This window comes from Mandrillus leucophaeus, unplaced genomic scaffold (assembly GCF_000951045.1).
Source record: "Mandrillus leucophaeus isolate KB7577 unplaced genomic scaffold, Mleu.le_1.0 Scaffold612, whole genome shotgun sequence".
In the NCBI taxonomy this organism is placed as follows: domain Eukaryota; kingdom Metazoa; phylum Chordata; class Mammalia; order Primates; family Cercopithecidae; genus Mandrillus; species Mandrillus leucophaeus.
Genome location: NW_012106609.1, coordinates 645,267 through 664,994, shown reverse-complemented (window position 1 = coordinate 664,994; position 19,728 = coordinate 645,267). Strand labels below are relative to the sequence as shown.

At 45.4% G+C, this 19,728-nt stretch overlaps 1 protein-coding gene across 1 annotated transcript in view; it reads right to left on the bottom strand.

Moving 5' to 3' along the window:
• EPHB1 (EPH receptor B1) overlaps positions 1-19,728 on the bottom strand; it is a 443,952-nt gene that overhangs the window by 1,784 nt on the left and 422,440 nt on the right. Inside the window, exons 13-15 of the mRNA XM_012000023.1 lie at positions 11,301-11,450; positions 4,108-4,301; positions 3,127-3,282 (exon numbers count right to left, since the gene is read on the bottom strand). Coding sequence (XP_011855413.1) covers positions 3,127-3,282; positions 4,108-4,301; positions 11,301-11,450 — 500 coding nt within the window. The remainder of the gene's footprint in view (positions 1-3,126; positions 3,283-4,107; positions 4,302-11,300; positions 11,451-19,728) is intronic.

Genomic DNA, 19,728 nt, shown 5'->3' with positions numbered 1-19,728 from the left:
CTATTTTTTAACACTCCAAGTGCACACTATATGGGGCTTAAGTTATTCTGTGGAGTTTTCTGCCTAAATTAGTGATCACCCGCTGAGACTGAAAAGATATGGGGCTCACCTGGTCTTCTGATGTTTTCCCCTGAGTTTCCATTTTCTGCCTCCGTTTGAATTTTAATGTAAGTATTTTTAAGAAGAGTGGTCTCAAAATAACTAAAATATCTGCCCAATCAGGAATCCAAGGAATATGTCCAGGATAGAGCACTGAATTGGATTAATAAGAACAAGTTCATGGCTTATAGTTGACCTGTGCTAGACCCATGCATTCTTTCTCAGTTAATAATAATACATAACACTGCTTGAATGCATCCCACGTGCCATACACTATCTCATTTAAACCTATGTGAAAGCATTTCACAAAATTAGAGAAACCACTGCAAACTCAATGATGATAAAAATTTAACAGTAACCATTTTTTGTGTGCATGCTATGGGTAGATAATGGATCAAGTACTTTGCGTGTGCCATTCCATTAACCTCCCATCACAGACTAATGAGACGGGCATTATTATTTATAATAATTTATAAATTATTTATAAACAAGGCAAGCAGGGCTCCGAGAAGTTAAGTAATGTGCTTAAGGTCACAGAGTAGGTGAGCAGTGGTGGAGCTGGTATTCAAATACAAGACAAGTTGGTTCTCAGCACCCCTGCAGGGATGCTGGCAGAACTCTTCTAAGGTCCTGACTGTATTTCCTCTAAAGCCCCCCAAATCCGGCACAGCTGATTGCTTTGTACACTGCACATCAGACCCTGGTGAACCCTTGGATGGATCTCTGTCCACAATGCCTTGGCTGTCCCGCCCCATGCCCCTTTCGGTTAGTAGTCAGTCTCCCAAGGGATGCTGCTGGTTGAGATGCTCAAAGTGTTCGTGTCTTTTTGGCAAATACTTTAGGGAGGCATGCTTGAATTTTGAATTCACAGATTGTCCCACAATCTATTTTATTAAGTGCTTATTTTCCTTTTCTTTGTTTTACTTCTCAATAAACAAATCAAATTGCTCTAATAGTGTGTGGACATGCTTTACTTTGAACAAAATCCCTTAATTTACAGTTTCACTTTCCTTTTGGTCTTCCCCTTATCTTTTTCATGTGATTATTCTCAGACTGAGAGAATTCTTTTAGATCCTGGGGGATTATGTGACAATGGCCCCCATACGCAGGCAAATCACAGTGGGAAAATGGAGTAGCCAGTCTTCATAAACACCTGATTCTATCTCTGAACTCAGTCCCTCTGATTATCTAGGGGCATCAATTTTCACTCTAAAAGATGAGGAAGTTGGTTTTCCACTGGGGAGTGCATCTTTTCTATTTATTAATTTTTGCTGTCTATTTGACAGTCATTCTTAATGGCAGGAACCATCTTTTTATGGCATCACCAGAAAATGAATCTAGTTTTTAAGAAATGTATTCTGATGTTCAGTGGATCCAAAGCTAGACATACATTTAAACCATCTCCCTGGAGAAAGTGGTGGCTCCACCATTTCTGGAAAAAAAAAAAAAAAAAAAAGACCTCAGAGAGGTGGAGCTGGACTCCAGGAATACTGACAGAAAAACCGTCAGAATGTCAGGAAGCTGTCCCTGGGGGCTCAGCTACGAGGTGGATCACCACCACTCTTTCCTGGGACTCAGCAACTGGTTTGCCCCAGTTGCAAGGAGGAAATCCCAGCACCTTGCACTGTGCCCATTGTATAATAGGTGATCAATACGTGTTTGCAGACTGATGGATGAATGAATCTTCTACCATAGGAAATGTATATTACAGGCTGCCAGATTCCACAATATGTGCTATTGGTACATGTTGTAGCCCATGGAGCCCATGAAGTCCCCCTGTGTGTGTGTGTGCGCGTGCGTGTGTGTGTGTGTTTGAAGGGTAGAGTTAATTTCCTAGGTAGGATTATGTGAGCTTCTGTGAGTATAGAAGGTGAAATTTGACCCTTGCCAACCTTAATCCAGTGGTTCCCAAACTTTGCTGCACATTAGAATCACCTGAGGAGCTTTAAAAATCTCTGATGCTCAGATCTCACCACAACTAATCAGAAGGTATGGGAGTGAGAACCAGGCATCAATAGTTTTTAAAGGTCCTCGGGTGATTCCAGTGTGCAGCAAAGCCTGGGAACCACTGAGACCCTGGGGTGGACAGGTAGCAGAACATTGAACTGGCAGCCAGAAAAGCAGGCTTGTGTCTCAACTTTGCCACTTGTGAGCACTAATGTCACATAAGTTCAGAATCTGCAGAATGGAAGGGGTGGAACTAGATAAATATTTCCCAGACTACAGTTCTATAAAACCCTGCCCCTCAAAAATACGGTTCTATGGTATTTAATAATTTTAAATGGGTTCCTTTATTTCAGGATTTCTCGTGGCCTTTATAATGCTAATATGAGCAGTGAATCTCCAAGAAGGTGATAAAGTGCACAATATTTCCCAAATTTATTTGACTGCAGGACCTTTTTTCCAAGGAGAACTTATTAACATTTCCCACAACTGGTGCTTCTCTGAACATTCTTAGGGGAAATGCTGGACCACATGGATCTTTAAAATTCTTTCTGGCTCTCATCTTATTTGAATAATTTTATTTTGTGTATTCCTCCAAACTCCTGTGGGAGACACAGACTGGTAAATAATTGTGGGGGATGGAAATGCATGCTTATTGACAACTGCTATCTAAGTATAAGGACAAGCCCCCCATACATCTCAGACTGTTGCTGAATCAGTGCAATGCTTTTCCTGCTATGTTATTTAAAGTACTGGCTGTCTGTGTTCTTTCCATCTGGATGTTCTCTTTGATGAGTCGAGTTAAAAAACTTAAATGGGGAAGAGACTCTGGGTGATTAGGCAAATGACATATGGCTATAACTTTGAAGAACTCTCATTTGAGGCCCAGAGTGGATTTCCACCTCCCCACCCCACCCTCACATCCCCCTACATCTTTCCAAGGTGCTCCCTGTCCAGGCCTGGTCTATACAGAGACGGAGCTCCAGGGATGAGGCCAGAAATAGGACTCACAGCATCTGCAATAGCAGGGAAGGAGCACTGACCCCTAGGTGTGGTCTGGACAGAGAGATTCTCATCACTTACTCTGATGTCATCTGGGTGACCAGCTGGAGGGAGGTGAAGCCAGCAGTGAGGAAGCTGTCCCTGTACTGGACCATTTTGATGGCGCTGAGCCAGTCATCCACGGTGGTAAAGGCCGTGAAGTCTGGGATGGAGCGGTCGAGCAGGGGCTGGGAAGGCCTGGTGAGACAGAGAGGGGCAGATGACCACACACTGCAGAGATGCATGGACAGTGCCCCAGTCTGGCCTGACAGCTGACTTCATGGAAGGCAGCATTCCTGATGGAATGAGGATTATAGTGGAGCCCTGGGCTGAACCTTTCTTCCTCATGGAATCCTAAATCAGCATGACTTCTACATCCAGGTGGCCAGTGTCTCTGCCTCTGGGTACTGTCACAGGTCAGTTAACCCAGACAGGCAGATTGACAAAGCGTTTAGTCTGAAGGGAACGGAAGGCTCCCAACTCCTTTGTAAACCAAAATTTAGGAGCCTCACCATTCAAAGACATGATCCTTTTAAAAATATGCATATTTTACCACAACCTCCCCAGATATATTGGTAACATTTTTTTCCTAGTTTCATCCTTAGCTATTTGAAAAAAAAAATGGAGCAATGAGAACTACTGCCAACCTTCTTTGGCACATTTCAAAGCAGACACCCAGGTATCCAAACCAGAAATCCGGGTGCTATCTTGACATCTCCCTCACGCTCAACATCCATGTCCAATCCTTCACCAAGTCATAAAGATTTTGTCTCCCAAATTGCCAAAACTCATTTACTTTTTTCCACAGCCATTATCCTGATTTAAGACACTATTTTCTCTATCACGATCATTGCAATGTTCTCCTACCTTTCTTCACGCATGCGTGCTCTCCTCAACATAAGGCCCACACTGTAACTAGATACTGTTTAAAAAATTTGAACACGATCATGGTTAGAGGCTGCTGGCTATGCCCCTGACCATGAAACCACCCATATTTAGGGATCACCATTTCACTAGACTCACACAGCGGTGATGGTTGCCACAGTCTTGAGACTTGCCGGGTTCCGGATCATCTTGTCTAGGGTGTTGACAATCTCTGCAAAGCGGGGCCGGCTGTTCCGGTCCTTCTGCCAACAGTCCAGCATGAGCTGGTGTAAAGCAGCTGGACAGTCCATGGGTGGGGGCAGCCGGTAGTCCTGCTCGATGGCATTGATGACCTGCAGTGACATACAAGGAACAGGTGTGACTGTGTGACTGCCACCAGCCAGTCACTCACAAATCATCCCCTTTATATCCAGGCTGGCTCAGATGCCCTTGCTCTGTGCTCGCACACCTTCCGCTGTAATGGATTTTCTGTGCACTTGGTTTATCCCCCTAGACTTTGGGCTCCTAGAAAGCAGGGGCCACATCATAGTACTTCTTTATGTCCCCAGTTCCTGGTGCAGGGCCTGACACACATGGACCTCTGTAAATGTTTGTTGAAGAATGAGCCAGTGAACAGCTTTAGCATCTCCACTCTTTAAGAACACATAGGGCCCAATTCTGCCTTACTGGAAGCTGGTGGCACCAGGGGTGATGAAACAAAGACGTGGGAAACCCAGTGAACTCACTATTTATAAAGGATGTCCTCAAAACTTGTGGTGGACTCATTCTTTCATTTGGAAGGGAAGAGAAAGGAAGGAAAGGGATTAGCATTGGTGGAGCACTTACTCCATGCTAGAGACCCTCTAGATGCCTCCTCTGCATTATTTGTCATAATCCTCATGAGGCAGCAACATGAATGGACTTGGTTAAACAAATTGGTTCAAATCAATGACAACAGTCCAAATAACAAGGTGGTCTAAAATGAATACCGTCAATCAGATTTTGGTAATTTTCACAAACTCCAGAGAGTAATTTTGTAAAGATTCTAGGAACATTAAGTACTTTGTCTGTTTTTCAGATCTTTGTGTTTTTTCATCCAGTACATCTTAACTTCAAATGCATTTAAATCAATTATGCCTACTCTGTGCTTTTTATATTAAAAAAATAATTGTAAGTGACCCAAGTGCTAAACATATGAATTTATTATGGTACACCCATAATGCAACAGAAGGCCTAAAATACAATGTACGCCTTAAAGTGATACTACAAAAATCTACCTATTGAAATGGAAATATGCTCATATTGTAATAGGCAAAAGAGCTGGCTGCATAACTTCAGGTATAGTATAATCTTGCTTTTGTAAAAAACAAAATAAAAACCAACTATTATACACATGCATAGAAAAGACCTTAGAAGGATATACAGCATGGTGTTAATAGCAGTTGCCTCTGGATAGGCAGAAACCTGAATATTTTTTATGTTTTTCTCTTTGCTTGTTTGAATTTTTTGTTTTCTATAATAATCCTGCATTGATTTTATATTAAAATAAATAGTTAAAGCATTTTAAACAACAAAGGAAATAATTTGGACTTCAGGGGGTTTTTGGTGTTTTTGCCTCTACTTATAAATAATCCGATTCATTTCAACTGATTATTCTTTTTTATATACTTTATAAATTGGTCAAAAAGTGAGTATTTTCAGTTAGTTTAGTTTTTACAATTTCTATGCACAGTATGTAGGACATGAGACAGGACATGAGATAAAATGATAACCAAGTCAGTGGAGATAATCAAGGTGTATTAGTTCTTCCATTCAATAGGGTGAAAATCAAGCATACAAACCATATCAACTTTATTACTATATTTAAAAATCCAGTGACTGGGAATAGTTTCTTTTGAACACTGTGTTGCACTGACAATCTTTTCTCTCCTCTAAACTGTAGTCAGTCAAATTCCCCTGCTATCCTCTGAGGACAACCATTTTAACCCCATTTCCCCATGAGAAAATGGAGGCATAAACAGTGAAGTAACTTGCCCAGGGGCACACAACTAGCAAAAGATGGGGCTGGGAATAAATCACAGCGGTGCTTGATTTTAAGTTTTGAATACTTCAAAAGCTGCATTTCCTAGGCCTCTGTTGGGCTGTAAGAGTAATCTCAGCCTGGAGAACAGCCCCTGGAGGTGTCTGATGTCTTCTCGGTATGCAACAAGGACATGGAGCTAAACTAAGTAATCTATGAGAATGAGCAGCTGGGCATCATTCCCATCAGCCTGGCTCACAAACCCCGCATCCTTTTCCAGTTCCTTCCAAATAACTAGATTGAGGGTCCCAGTCACAGAATCTCCAAGTGGGATTACCCATTGAATGGCCCCTGGAGCTCCTTCTGGATTGCATAAGGGCAAGTTAGGTAGGGCCAGCAGGAGGAGCTAGAGTCCAATTCAACCTCTCACGGTGCTAGGCATCCCCAAAGTCTTCCAGTGCAGGCCAGTTAACGTTCCTGGTGGTCCCCTAAACTAATGCCATCTCTGCTCAGGTCGTTAGATGTTAGAGCCCCAGATAATAATTTTCCTCACTGACAAGCTCTACCACCTGTCCTGGAACAAGAAAGAGCACTGGAGTCAGGGCCTTTCTGTGAGAGCACAGCTCCATGGTGTGACCAGCTGATCCAAACTCTTCTGGCAAGGGATCAAGAGAATGGGTACCCATACACACGCTGAGTCTTCTCCCTGTAAGCTCTAGACTGAATGGAACTCAATTCTGTTTCCCTTGTTGCCTCCATAGCATGGCATCATGGCATCCCACTGGCTTTTTTTTTTTTTTTTTTTTTTTTTTTTGAGATGGTGTCTCACTCTGTTGCCCATGCTGGAGTGTAGTGGCACAATCTCGGCTCACTGCAACCTCCACCTCCCGGGTTCAAACAATTCTCCTGCTTCAGCCTCCCGAGCAGCTAGGACTACAGGCACGCGCCACCACGCCCTGCTAACTTTTGTATTTTTAGTAGAGACAGGATTTCACCATGTTGGCCAGGATGGTCTCGATCTCTTGACCCTGTGATACGCCCACTTGGGCCTCCCAAAGTGCTGGGATTACAGGCACGAGTCACTTTTTTTTTGAAGACTGTTCCGGTATTTGTGTTTTGTATTTGCTCTTTGTTTGGTATGTTTAGTTTCTTTTTAAGAGGACATCAAAAAGCCACTGATTTCTCCTTTCTGGGCAGGTCAGCTAGGAGCACAGGCCCATTTGGCTGTGTTGGTGATAGTACTACATAGTGCATAGACCTTGGAAGGCTGGTTTCAAATCCAAGTTCCATTTCTTCTTAGCTATAGAACCTTGGGAGAGTCACCTGACTTCCTGAAACTTCACAGATGAGATTGTTACAAAGATTAAATGACACCGAAGTGATGTGTGTTGAGCACAGCACAGATGAGTAGTAGGATGAATCCTTATCACACAGAAGGTGTCATTACGGCTGTGTCTATTATAGTAGATGTCTTCCCGGCAAAGAAGGGAGCTACTACTGCTCATTTTGGAGGTCCAGGAAGATAATGTTTAAAAGCATCAAGGACTTTTCTCACTTTGCAGGGTACAGCATAGCCGTGGGAACCCTCTACCATGTTTGTGTTTAGAAAATGGGACTTTACTCCATTTGTTACTTCTTGTAAATAATTTTGTTGTTATTACTTGAGCTGATAATCTGGGAGCATTAATGCTTCTTGCGCATAGGGAAAAAAGTGTGCTTTACCCTTCAGCCCAAAGGAAAAAATACTGAGGTCTTTCATTGGTATATGAGTAGCATTTATCCACTCAAGTCTTTGATTGAAGTACTATGCCTTTGGCGATTTGTATTATCTTCTTTAGGATTTGTGTGTTTTCTAAATTTTTGAGCACATGAAATTTATAGTCAAATTACAACATCATTATATCAAAAAATAACTTTGGTCTTCTAATAGGACTTTGAGATCATTCTCTGTCACACTTGCCTCACTAGCAGGTATGGGGAACAGGGAGGAGGAGTGGAGAAACACCTTCATTCTGGCTATCTGATGATGGCTGTAAATGCCAGTGACCAGGTTTGAATTGTATGGAAAGAGATGGCCTAAGGTTGGAGGCATAGTGTGTCCTACTGAGCAGAGTTGAAAACAGAAGTGAGTTCTGGGCTCCTTTCATTGGTCCATAAAAGGATGAGATAAGTGGCTACTGAGAAGATTGAAGATTAGAATGAAATCAGATGGCATTTCCAGAGAGAAGTAAAAGTAAAGCTGTGAGGGTAAGGAGACCAGTCCAGGCAACTGTTACCCAGAGCTCTCTGCTGTCTCACTTTGAAAGTTCAGCAACAACTCTTTTGGCCATTGCAAAGGCCAGTGTAAGCAAACGTCCTGGGATCTAATTAAAGGGGCAGGGAGGAGGTGTGGTGAGGGGTTGCCTTTATTCACCTGTACTGAGAAATGGTAGGTACGCGGGTTCGGTAGGGATCAGGTGCAGGGAGTTTGACCCCAGGTGCTCTCTGGGACTGAATGGAGTGACTAGAACTCCTCTGGGAAATGGGCAGAGCCCCTCCTCTTGCCCTTGCATTTTCAGGGCCTGCTCCCGGCTGCCCCCAGACATGTATTTCCCATTAGTGAGTCAGGCTGTGGGTAGTGCCTACTCGACCTTGCACTGGAGAGAGGGAAGTGGAGGAGCTCAGAGTAGTGGAGAAACCAGGGTAGAGCGGGTTAAGTCAAGCTCTGATGTTTCAATAAGACTGCAGTTCCTCTCCACAGACACTGCCACTCTCATTATCTCTGTCAATCAGATCCAAGCAGCAGAACTTCCAAGTTGCTCTCTCTGACTGACAAACTCTCTGTACATGTTCAAAGGCCTTCCTGGGCTCTGGAAGCCTAATTACCAGCACTCTGACTTGCCTCTGCAATTCTCTTCCTTAAAACCTTTCAATTGTCATCTGTAAAATCCTTTACCGCCACCACCTTGGTGGTTTCTGATGAGTGAGGCTTCAGTCCAGCAGCTGGGAGCCCCTCCTGGCTCTCTCCCAGGCCAGGTTGTAAGAAGCTTTCTGAATGGGCATGAAGTCACCTCTTGCCTCCCACGGGGAGCAAAATTGTACTTGAGACAATGCTTAGGGGCTTTATTTTGAAGAAGCACAGCAAAATTAGAATAAACTGCTACTCTACAGATGTTCTTATTCCCTCTGAGACCCATCTCAAATGTCAAATGTCCAGGAAGTCTTCCCTTACCTCCTCCACTCAAATGTTCTCAAAGCCCCATGTTTATGCCACTGGACTATAAAACCCTCAAGAATAGAACCAGCAAGCACAGTGCTTAGTCACAACTAGCATACACTGACTGTGTGTTAAATGAATAATTTGGGAATTCTGGAAGTCTAATATCAGAAATTTTATTTGTTTTCAGCATTGACAGAAAATATCTTGAATGTGAAATCCTGCTTGTCAGACAGTTTTGTAATTCATTCTGTATGTGCTGAATTGTTCTTAATCAGATTAAGGTCTTGGGCAGGATAAAATGGGTCTGATTTTTCTTTTCTTTTCTTTTTTTTCTTTTTTTGAGACAGGGTCCCACTCCGTCACCCAGGCTGGAATGCAGTGGCGAGATCTTGGTTCACTGCAATCTCCACCTCTAAGGCTCAAGCAGTTTTTGTGCCTCAGCCTCCCGAGTAGCTGGGATTACAGGCATGCGCCACCACGCCTGGCTAATTTTGTATTTTTAGCAGAGACAAAGTTTTACCATATTGACCAGGCTGGTCTTAAACTCCTGGCCTCAAGCAATCCACCCGCCTCCACCTCCCAAGGTGCTGGGACTACAAGCGCGAGCCACTGCGCCCTGCTGGGTCTGCTTTTTCTAGCTAACGTGTTATACTCATTTAGCAGCTGGTATAGACAGAACCAGGGTGCAGCTGATTTCATGAAAGCAGGCTTTGTACCAACTCCACCACTTACTGATTTGACATGCTCCAGGAGCAGAGGCAAGGTGTTGCTAATTACAGATAATAGAGGACGTAGACACCAGCCATGGTTGACTTCAGGACCTGGTTAAGGATGCAGTCATTTCACCCACTCCAGGCTGGAGCCACTCTGTCCATGGCAACAGGGAGTACTGTCATAGAGGTACCCCAGCTCCTCTTTCCACAGTCTCTCAGGGAAATTGCCACTTTCTCAATCTTCTGAGCAGCTGCCATGGCACTAAACCTGTGGCAGGAGAGCAGGCTTGCTGACTCCACAGCTTACAAATTCCTCAGTGTTCACCCCAGCACAGAGGGGGTTAGAGTGTGGCTGGCTGCCAGTGGACTCAGATCTGAACTGGGGGCCGTTCTTTCTCTTTTAGCTGTAAGTTGGGAAGGATAAAAACTACCCCCTCTCCCAAAGTGATGGGAAGGGCAAGCAGAGAACACAGATATGCAGCTTTGCAAATTGTAATCCTCTCAGCACCAAGGGGAGGGTATGTATTCAAAGCACAAAAGAGCCCTGGTCCCTGGAGATCAGCTCAGGGTGAGAGGCAGTGTTGAAATTCAGGCAGGACTTTTCATTGGAGACTTATCAAAGCAAATCATCCTAAAAAGGCTTCCTCACCTTTTAGTAAGTATGGAGCAAAGGTTCTCATGTGGAACATTCCAAAAAGCCTCTATTTAAAGCATGTTAGATGACCCTTCTCTTCCTTTCTCACCCTTTTCCCTTGAGGGCATCCTGGGGGAGTGCTGACCTCCCCACAGACAGAGGCCCTCTCCTGTGGTCCATCTGAAGCTGACCAGCTTTGGAAAGCTTTCCACCTCTTCCTTCACTGATAGGTGACCTGGGATCATAGAAGAGTGAATTCTCAAGGAAGAAGGGCCCTTGACAATTCGTCTCTTTAAAGCTAGGAGGTACAAGTCCCACAAAGAAACTGCAACTGGCTCAATGGAGCACAGCCATCAGAGGCAGAGCAGGATGGGAACCCAGGCCCTGGCCCTCAGTCCAGTGCCTCCTTCCCCTCTGTCGTGCATGGGGAAGGAAAACACAGAATCTGAACGCTTAGAAGCAGGGTAGACTTTGCTGCTTAATTTGGGGCTGATCTATTCGTGGTCCTCAGCCATTTGGAATTAAACAGCCCTTTGTCTCTTGGGTTGGGGACTGTGGCCTTGGCACCTCTACAGGCTTTGTGGTCATAGTGACTTTCACACCTCCATGCTGGGCTCTTTGATTAGTTCCAACATCCATGCTAAGGGTGTCCGTGTATCCCCTGCCCTGAACACTGCAGGTTCAGGTTATGAGGCCATGAGCTGAAAACAGGAAGAACTGGTATGCTACTGCCTTTGGGATCCCTTCGATGAGGGTTTGTGGTGACAAAGTGCTGCTGACACTCACATCTTGGTTGGACATATCCCAGTAGGGTCTCTCTCCAAATGACATGACCTCCCACATGACAATCCCATAGCTCCAAACGTCGCTGGCTGAAGTGAACTTGCGGTAGGCGATGGCCTCTGGAGCTGTCCATCTCACGGGGATCTTCCCTCCCTGAAAGGAGAAAGTGTGGTCAGCCCAACCATCAGGTTTCTGGTTGAAGGCAGGCAATAAAAAACTTGGCATGCACATCCTTTCAAACCCTCACTCCCATATCTTGTGAATTATGACAGACAGGCTATTCTTGCCTCATGCACAAGCTATGTTGCTGTGCCTAGTTAGAGAAGCTCAAGGTGACCAGCATGCCTGTGCTGGCCTCTAGCCTTATGTGGACACACCACATGTGCCCTGGTTCCCTATATATTGATTCCAATGTTGCTGCAGGGGAGGTGGGTGGGAGGAGAGAGTCTAATTGTCATAAACTTACTGGAACTACCTGAGATTGGCTACATGAGATACAAGTTATGGTTTTCTTTGTTCCCTGGCAATGTAAAAGCTAACACATTTGGGTCAGAAGGAATCGCAATGATACAAAAGGAAAGAAGAGTGATGAAGCATGCCTCCTAGAGAGCCCTGCCACTACAAGGTCATGCTATGCTGCCCTCTGCCCCATTTTCATTGCATTCCACCTCTGGGGGGCAAGTTTTCCTAACTCTGTAGCCTGCAGATAGCCCCGGGTTTCACGAGGGTTGAATGGTCCCAGTGCTGTGGTCTTTCTACATGCTGACTGTCCTGCCAGCCCTTCAGTGGAGGTGAAGATTCCGGAGGCTGGAGATGTCCTTCTCTATAGGGCCGCCCTTAGGCTTGTTTCTCCTTCTTGCCTCCAATCCCACAATGGAGCTTTCTAAATTGGCTCTCTGCTTGACCCTCAGCTTGTCTGCCAGACCTTGGCCAGTTTTGTTTACCTAAGGGATTCATATCTATCCACTCATTCATTCATCCCATCAAGAAATAGGCAATAAGCACCATTCTGTGCCAGGTCCTGCTGAGAAGCTGGTGTCCCAGAAATGAGCCAGTGTCCCTGCCCTTAAACTGAACAGGACAGTGGGGAGGCAGACAAGAAAACAGAAGCTTAAAATATATTGTTAAAAACATTGAAAAGCAAGGGAAGGTGAAGATGAGAGTAGGTACAAGGTATTCTGAAACCAAGTGGAGACTCCGCAACACAGGGAAGGGTCAGGGAAGGCAGGCAGGAGCTGTTAGAGAAGCAGTTTCTGATGGTGGTTAAGAACTCCTGGAGCCTTTGGCTGGGTTTGGATACCAGCACTGCCTCTTTCTACCTGTGCAACGGGGGCAAGTAACCTACCTCTCTGTGCCTCAGTTTCTCATCAGCACCTACACAGCCCAGTGTTAACTATTATTTTCACTATGCTCAGCCCTAGAGAACAAGTAGAAGTTAACCAGGCAAAGTGACTGGAGGAGGGAAGTCCAGGCAGAGAGCAGCTTGTGCAATGGCCAGGGATAAGAGAGAGGCTGGGACATGCAAGCAATCCACAATGGCTGAAGCACGGAGTTCCTAAAGGAGAAGTAATAGGAGGTGAGCATAGAGCAGACAGCTGGCATGGCCTGTGCTGTCCAGTATCACTGCCAATTACAGCTGTTAAACAGGGTGCTCGCCAAGGCTGTCCTCCAAAGCTCATCACTCCCTATAGCAAATATGGCCCCCCTTTCCAGTTCTTTATGCCAAATGCCAGGATTTCACCCCATCGTGCTTTTTTCTATGCTTAGGCATTGTCTCACTCATAATACACGGAACATGAAGCCGCTGGCTGCAGTAGTGACAGCACAGAGCGGGGACGGCAGCTCCCTCACTCCCCTCCTCATTTACCTCATGCTTCCACTGAAAGAGGATATTTTTATACTGCCCATTCTTACAATCTGCTCAAGTCACCAAAGATACATGGTTGACGTTAGCAAAAATACTGTAAAAATGTAAAAATGGTTAACCCAAGCTAGGGAGAAAAAAAAAAAAAAGGAGCAAACAGCAAAGTGTATTTTTATCTGGTTTCCTATCTGGAGCCTGGGAGGAATAAAGGCAACCAGGCTGGACATCCCCAGGCACACATCCCACTTTCTGCAAAGAAGACAGTCCTGATTTCCCCTGAGGATGGGGGCAGGCTTTTGTGGTGGGGGAGATGTCCTCAGCTCAAATGCCAGCTACACGACAAATGCCTGGAGGGCATGTTCAGGCTGTGGCTGCAGCAGGACTCTCTGTTCTCATCATCCCCCAGAACATGAATGAATTTACTGGTTTTATCTACACGGTCCCCACAGCTGGGAAGAGAGGAGGAGAACTCATCCAGTGAAGCAGCAGCTACCAAACACCTGGAGGTCAATGTCTGAGAGTGCAGAGACCCCAAGTTGTGTGTTGCCACTAGGGGAGGTGCTGTTGTCACACCTCGAGATGGCCTGGGCTCCCCCAGAAAACAGGGGCTTTGGTTCTCTCAAAATACCTGGGTCAAGTGAGGTAGGAGAGAGTTGGAGTTTAATTAGTATACTGTGTGTGTGTGTGTGTGATGTGTGGGTGAGACAGAGAGAGAGAGAGAGACAGAGAGAGACAGAGAACCAGATTCTGTGTGAGAATGTATCAATCTGTGTGCGAGAGTGGGAGACAGAGAAAACTTGGCAGTGTTGGTCTCTGAGTAAAAGAGAGTTAGGGCTTGCTTATCTTTTGTGTGTTTTTGTGTCAGATAGAGGAGGGGAGACGACAATGTGGCTCTTCTGAATTTCAAAGAGGTGATTTGGGAGTCTGAGACTGTCCTCCTCTGCCAAGTCTGGAGCAAACCCCAGGGGCTGTCAGTGACAGCTGTGGGGCCACTCCCTCTTGCCTGGAAAGTGGAAGTGCTGGCCCACAGCAAGGAGCCTCCAGCCCTCCTGCCACCTTGCACTGTTGGGCCTCACTGAACACTGAGCTTGGCCTGTCACCGCCGCCCCCACCATCCCAGCAGGTGGCTGAGCCTTGGAGAAGAGCCCCTGAACAGGCAGGTGACAGCTTGTCACGGCAGGCTCTCCCGCTCAGCTGAAGAGAAGGGGGACACTGACCTGGGAGGCAGAACAACAGGAAATGCAAAGTCAGGGGGCACAACAGTGGGCACTTTGTTTCCTAGGAATTTTAAATCTTTCTTCCATCTTTTCAAACATCATTGTCAATGTTGCCTTCTGGTGCTCAGAAGTAATCAGGGTGATGATTATTGATATAATCAATATCAATTATTGATATAATTAATATTATCAGGTGATGATTATAACTTGTCTTCAATTACGTGAAAGGAAATCTATTAATTTAGAGGATGGTGACCAGCCCTGTGGAGGGAAGCAGAAGAAAAGGAAGTGGAACCACGCTGCAGCAGGCAGGGTTCTGCCAGCCAGGCGGTCCTGCCGCTGCTGCATGAGAAGCTTGGCCCAGACACCAAGGCCAACACAGTCGCGTGAATGTAAAGTGCCCTAAGAGCCCCCAGCTTCCCAGTGCAGCCATGAGGAAGGGGCATAGAGGAGTGCTTGCTCCACTGGGTGGTGAGGAACATCAGGGAAAAATTCTCAGGGCAGTGAAGAATGCATGGGGTTCACTGGGAAGGAATGTGCATTCATACAGACACAGAAGTGCTGACACTGGGCTTGGGGAGAGCACTGTCCCTGGCAGGGGTTTCTACAAGGTACCAGATGGCTTGCTTCCCGGGGGGATGCTAAAGGCATGGGTCTGCTTTCTGCAAGGACCGGGCTTCCCTAGAGCTGCCACAGGGGTCGCTGTTGGAGCATGGGGGAGGGAGAAGAGAACAGGAAGAGGCAGCTCACTATCATCAGGGTCTGAGTTCCCTTCAAGACTTCATACACACCTTCCACACAGAGTTTTGTATTGAATGGTTGTGTTGCCAAGAATTCTTCAAATGTTTGAAAACCACTGCTTCAGAATAATTATGTCTTAACTCAGATATAAGATAAACTTAAGATTGTGTGTGTGTGTGTGTGTGTGTGTGTGTGTGTGTATAGAATGTGGTGAACTAAGAGAAGATATCTGGCAGTGAATTAATCCTAACCCAGCTATCCTCAGGGTCATCTGCCGACCCACATCCACACCTGCTAGCAGGTGTGATGCCAACAGGTAGAAGCTCTTGGTATGGAGGCACTTTAGTCCCTCAGCTTCAGACAGCATGCAGCAAGCATCTATGTAGCACCCATTCTGTCCTCAGTACCCTGCTGTGGACATGATAATGAGGAGCCTCAGCCCTACTCTCAATGGGCAATGGATGTACCTAACACCATCCAGCCAGCACACTGTCTTGCCAGAGTGAGGTCACATAAGTACAACACATAGCTTTGGTTTTAGAGCCCACCCAAGTATGAAGTTTTCTAGGCCAAGGTCCAGGCATATGACTGATTCCTTTTGCTAATTACTTATTGTTGAGAATCCCAGAGGGTAGTACTTCTATGTGTCTGGTCATTGCTACAGCACTTTTCTCCACCGCCTTGTGTGAGACGAAGTCTCAATGGGATTATGGCAGAAATCCAGCCACTCATGAATATTGAGTATTGTGTTCATGGACTTGTTCACCAAATATTTCAGTTGTGCAGCATGAGAGAATCCCCTCGACGTTTAGAAGTGATAGGTTCATGGCTGAGTGTATCATGAAATAGCTCTGAATTTCATAATGCCTGCTATTCCAAAAGGTTTCTAATATGTAAAATACATTGAGGTTGTTGTGAAAATCCAATATGATAGATATTTAAACCACACAATATATTCTTATTATCATTAAATGGTAAATTATTGAATGTTGTGTATTGAGTTATACCCCCGCAAAAGACATGTTGAAGTCCTAACCTGTGATAGCTGTGAATGTGATCTTACTTGGAAACAGGGTCTTTGCAAATATAATCAAGTTTAAGATGACATCATACTGGATTAGGATGAGCCCTAAATTTCATGCTGGCATCCTTATAAGAAGGCCGAATGAAAATACAGCAACACACCAGGGAGAACACCATGTGAAGATGGAGGCAGAGATTGGGGTGATGCATCTACAAGCCAAATTACATCAAGAATTGATAGCAACTAGGAGAGAGGCATAGAATAGATCCTCCCTAGAGCCTTCAAAGAGAGAATGAGCCTGCCAACACCTTGATCTCAGACTTCCAACCTCCAGAACTGTGATAGAATAAATTTACGTTTAAAGCTGTTCAGTTTGTGATAATTTATTATGGAAGCCATGGGAAACTAATACACTGAGTATATACAATTTTATCAGATACTAGTTTAACAATGCCATTGTTAAGTTCCTAGGTGGCAGAACCATCATGGGCTACTATCAGGGGGCTTGAGGGTGAGGGATACCTCCAACACTTTATATCAAAGTCCCTCAATTAACCACAGGGCCCCTCTAACATTTCATCAGTGCTGTTGGTCAGACCTCGGCCACAGTTCATACCTTGAAGCACTGCCCTTTGTCACCATGCCTGAGGAAGAATTCTATCCTCACTCCACCATCAGTGTCCCCAGACTTAGGTGGCCACTCTAGGCCTAGGTAAATGCACAACACTGGCTGAAAGCAAGGCCAATACACCTTTTCTTTGAGAACTTAGAAGGCCTAGTCCAGTGGTTCTCAAGCTTGGTTACCTATAGGAATCACCTGGGGAAAGTTCGTTTGTTTGCTTGTTTTTAAAGCCATGAGTATTCTAATTTATTCGAATTTCTCTGAGTGGTGCCCAAGAATTGGTAGGTTTTTGGTGATGCTTCAGGTGATTAGAATGTCAGGCCATCAGTCACAGTTACTGACTGGAGCAGTGGTTCTCAAATTTGAATGTGTATCAGAACCTACCGGAGGGGCTCATAAAACTGGTTCTAACCCAGACTTTTAAATTTACTAGTTCTGGGGTAGGGCCTGAGAATTTGCATTCCTAACAAATTCCCAGTGTGGTTCTCACACTTTGAGAACTGCTGGCATAGATCAGTCAATCAGACATAAGTCATGGATTGCTTTAGGAATTGTCTTGAATACAAACTTTGATAATTGTTAGTGCCTGGTTTAAGAAGGATTCTGAGGCTTCATGACTGGGCTCAACAAGGGGTTGTGACTAATGACTACACGTAAGAATCAGCTGAAGCATGTTCAAATCATCAATGCTCAGGCACCACTCCCAGAGACTCTAAATTAGAAGACTCAACGCACTACCAAAAAATAAAACTTTCCCCAGGTGGCTCTAATGGGCAACCAAGCTTGAGAACCACCGGGCTAGGCCTTCCAGGTATGGGGAGAAGAGGGGTATTGGTGTTGATGAGCAACGTCTGCCTTGGGTGAGGAAGTGGGCAGCTGTTTGCATGGCAAGTGATATGGTTTGGCTGTGTTCCTACCCTAATCTCATCTTGAATTGTAGTTCCCCTAATCCCTACTTGTAGGAAGGACCCAGTGGGAGGTAATTTAATCATGAGGGTGGTTACCCTCATGCTGTTCTTGTGATAGTGAGTGAGTTCTCACAAGATCTGACGGTTCTATAAGGGGCTTTTCCCCCTTTTGCTCAGCACTTCTCCTGTCTGCCACCATGTGAAGAAGGACAAGTTTGCTTCCCCTTCCACCATGATTGTAAGTTTCCTGAGGCCTCCCCGGCCATGCTGAACTGTGAGTCAATTAAACCTCTTTCCTTTATAAATTACCCTATCTCGGGTATGTCTTTATCAGCAGTGTGAGAACAGACTAATACAGTAAATTGGTACCAGTAGAATGAGATGCTTCCAGAAATGTGGAAGTGACTTTGGAACTGGGTAACAGGCAGAAGTTGGAACAGTTTAGAGGACTCAGGAGAAAATACAAAAATGTGGGAAAGCTTGGAACTTCTTAGAGACTTGCTGAATGGCTTTGACCAAAATGCTGATAGTGACATGGAGAACAAAGTCCAGCCTAAGGTGGTCTCAGATAGAGATGAGGAATTTGTTGGGAACTGGAGCGAAGGTGACTTTTTGCTATGCTTAGCAAAGAGACTGGCAGCTTGCCCCTGCCCTAGAGGTCTGGGGAACTTTGAACTTGAGAGAGATTATTTGGGGAATCTGGCCGAAGAAATTTCTAAGCGGCAAAGTATTCAAGAGGAAGAGAACATAAAAGTTTGGAAACTTTGCAGCCTGATGATGAGATAGGAAAGGAAAACCCATGTTCTGGGGAGAAATTTAAGTGGCTGCAGAAATTTGCATAACTAATAAGGAGTAGAGTCTCCAGGGCATGTCAGAGACCTTCACCACAGTCCCTCCCATCATAGACCTGGAGGCCTAGGAGGGAGAAATGGTTTCCTGAGCCAAGTTCAGGTTCCCCATACTGTGTGGAGCCTTGGAACTGCAGAACTGTATCCCAGCTGCTCCAGCCATGGCCAAAAGGGGCCAAGGTACAGCTCAGACCATTGCTTCAGAGGGTGCAAGTCCCCAGCCTTGGCAGCTTTTACATGCTGTTGGTCCTGCAGGTATGTGGAAGACAAGAATTGAGGTTGGGAGGACCTCCACCTAGATTTCAGAGGATGTATGGAAATGCCTGTATGTCCAGGCAGATATTTGCTGCAGGGGTAGAGCCCTGATGGAGAACCTCTGCTAGGGCAGTGCAGAAGGGAAATGTGACGTTGGAGTCCCGACACAGTCCCCATGGGGGCACCGCCTGGTGGAGCTGTGAGAAGAGGGCCCTCGTCCTCCAGACCCTAGAATGGTAGATCCACCAACAGCTTGCACTGTACACCTGGAAGAGCTGCAGACACTCAAGGCCAGCCTGTGGAAGTAGCCAGGAGGGGAGCTGTACCATGGAAAGCTACAGAGGCAGACTTGCCCAAGGTTGTGGGGGCCCACCTCTTGTATCAGCATGACCTGGATGTGAGACATGGAATCAAAGGATATCATTTTGGAACTTTAAGATTTAATAACTGCCCATTGGATTTTGGACTTGCATGGGGCCTGTAGCCCCTTGACCTATTTCTTCCCTTTGGAATGGGTGTATTTACCCAATGCCTGTACCCCCATTGTAACTAGGAAGTAACTAACTTGCTTTTGATTTTACAGGCTCATAGGTGGAAGGCACCTGCCTTGTCACAGATGAGACTTTGGACTTGGATTTTTGGGTTAATGCTGGAATGAGTTAAGATTTTGGGGGACTGCCAGAAGGGCATGATTATGTTTTGAAATGTGAGGACATGAGATTTGGGAGGAGTCAGAAGTGGAATGGTATGATTTGGCTATATCCCCACCCAAATCTCATCTTGAATTGTAGTTCCCATGATCCCTATGTGTTGTAGTAGAGACCCAGTGGGAGGTAATTTAATCATGGAGGTGGTTACCTTTCTGCTGTACTGTGATACTGAGTGAGTTCTCACAAGATCTGATTATTTTATAAGGAGTTTTCCCCCCTTTTGCTTGGCATTTCTTGCTGCC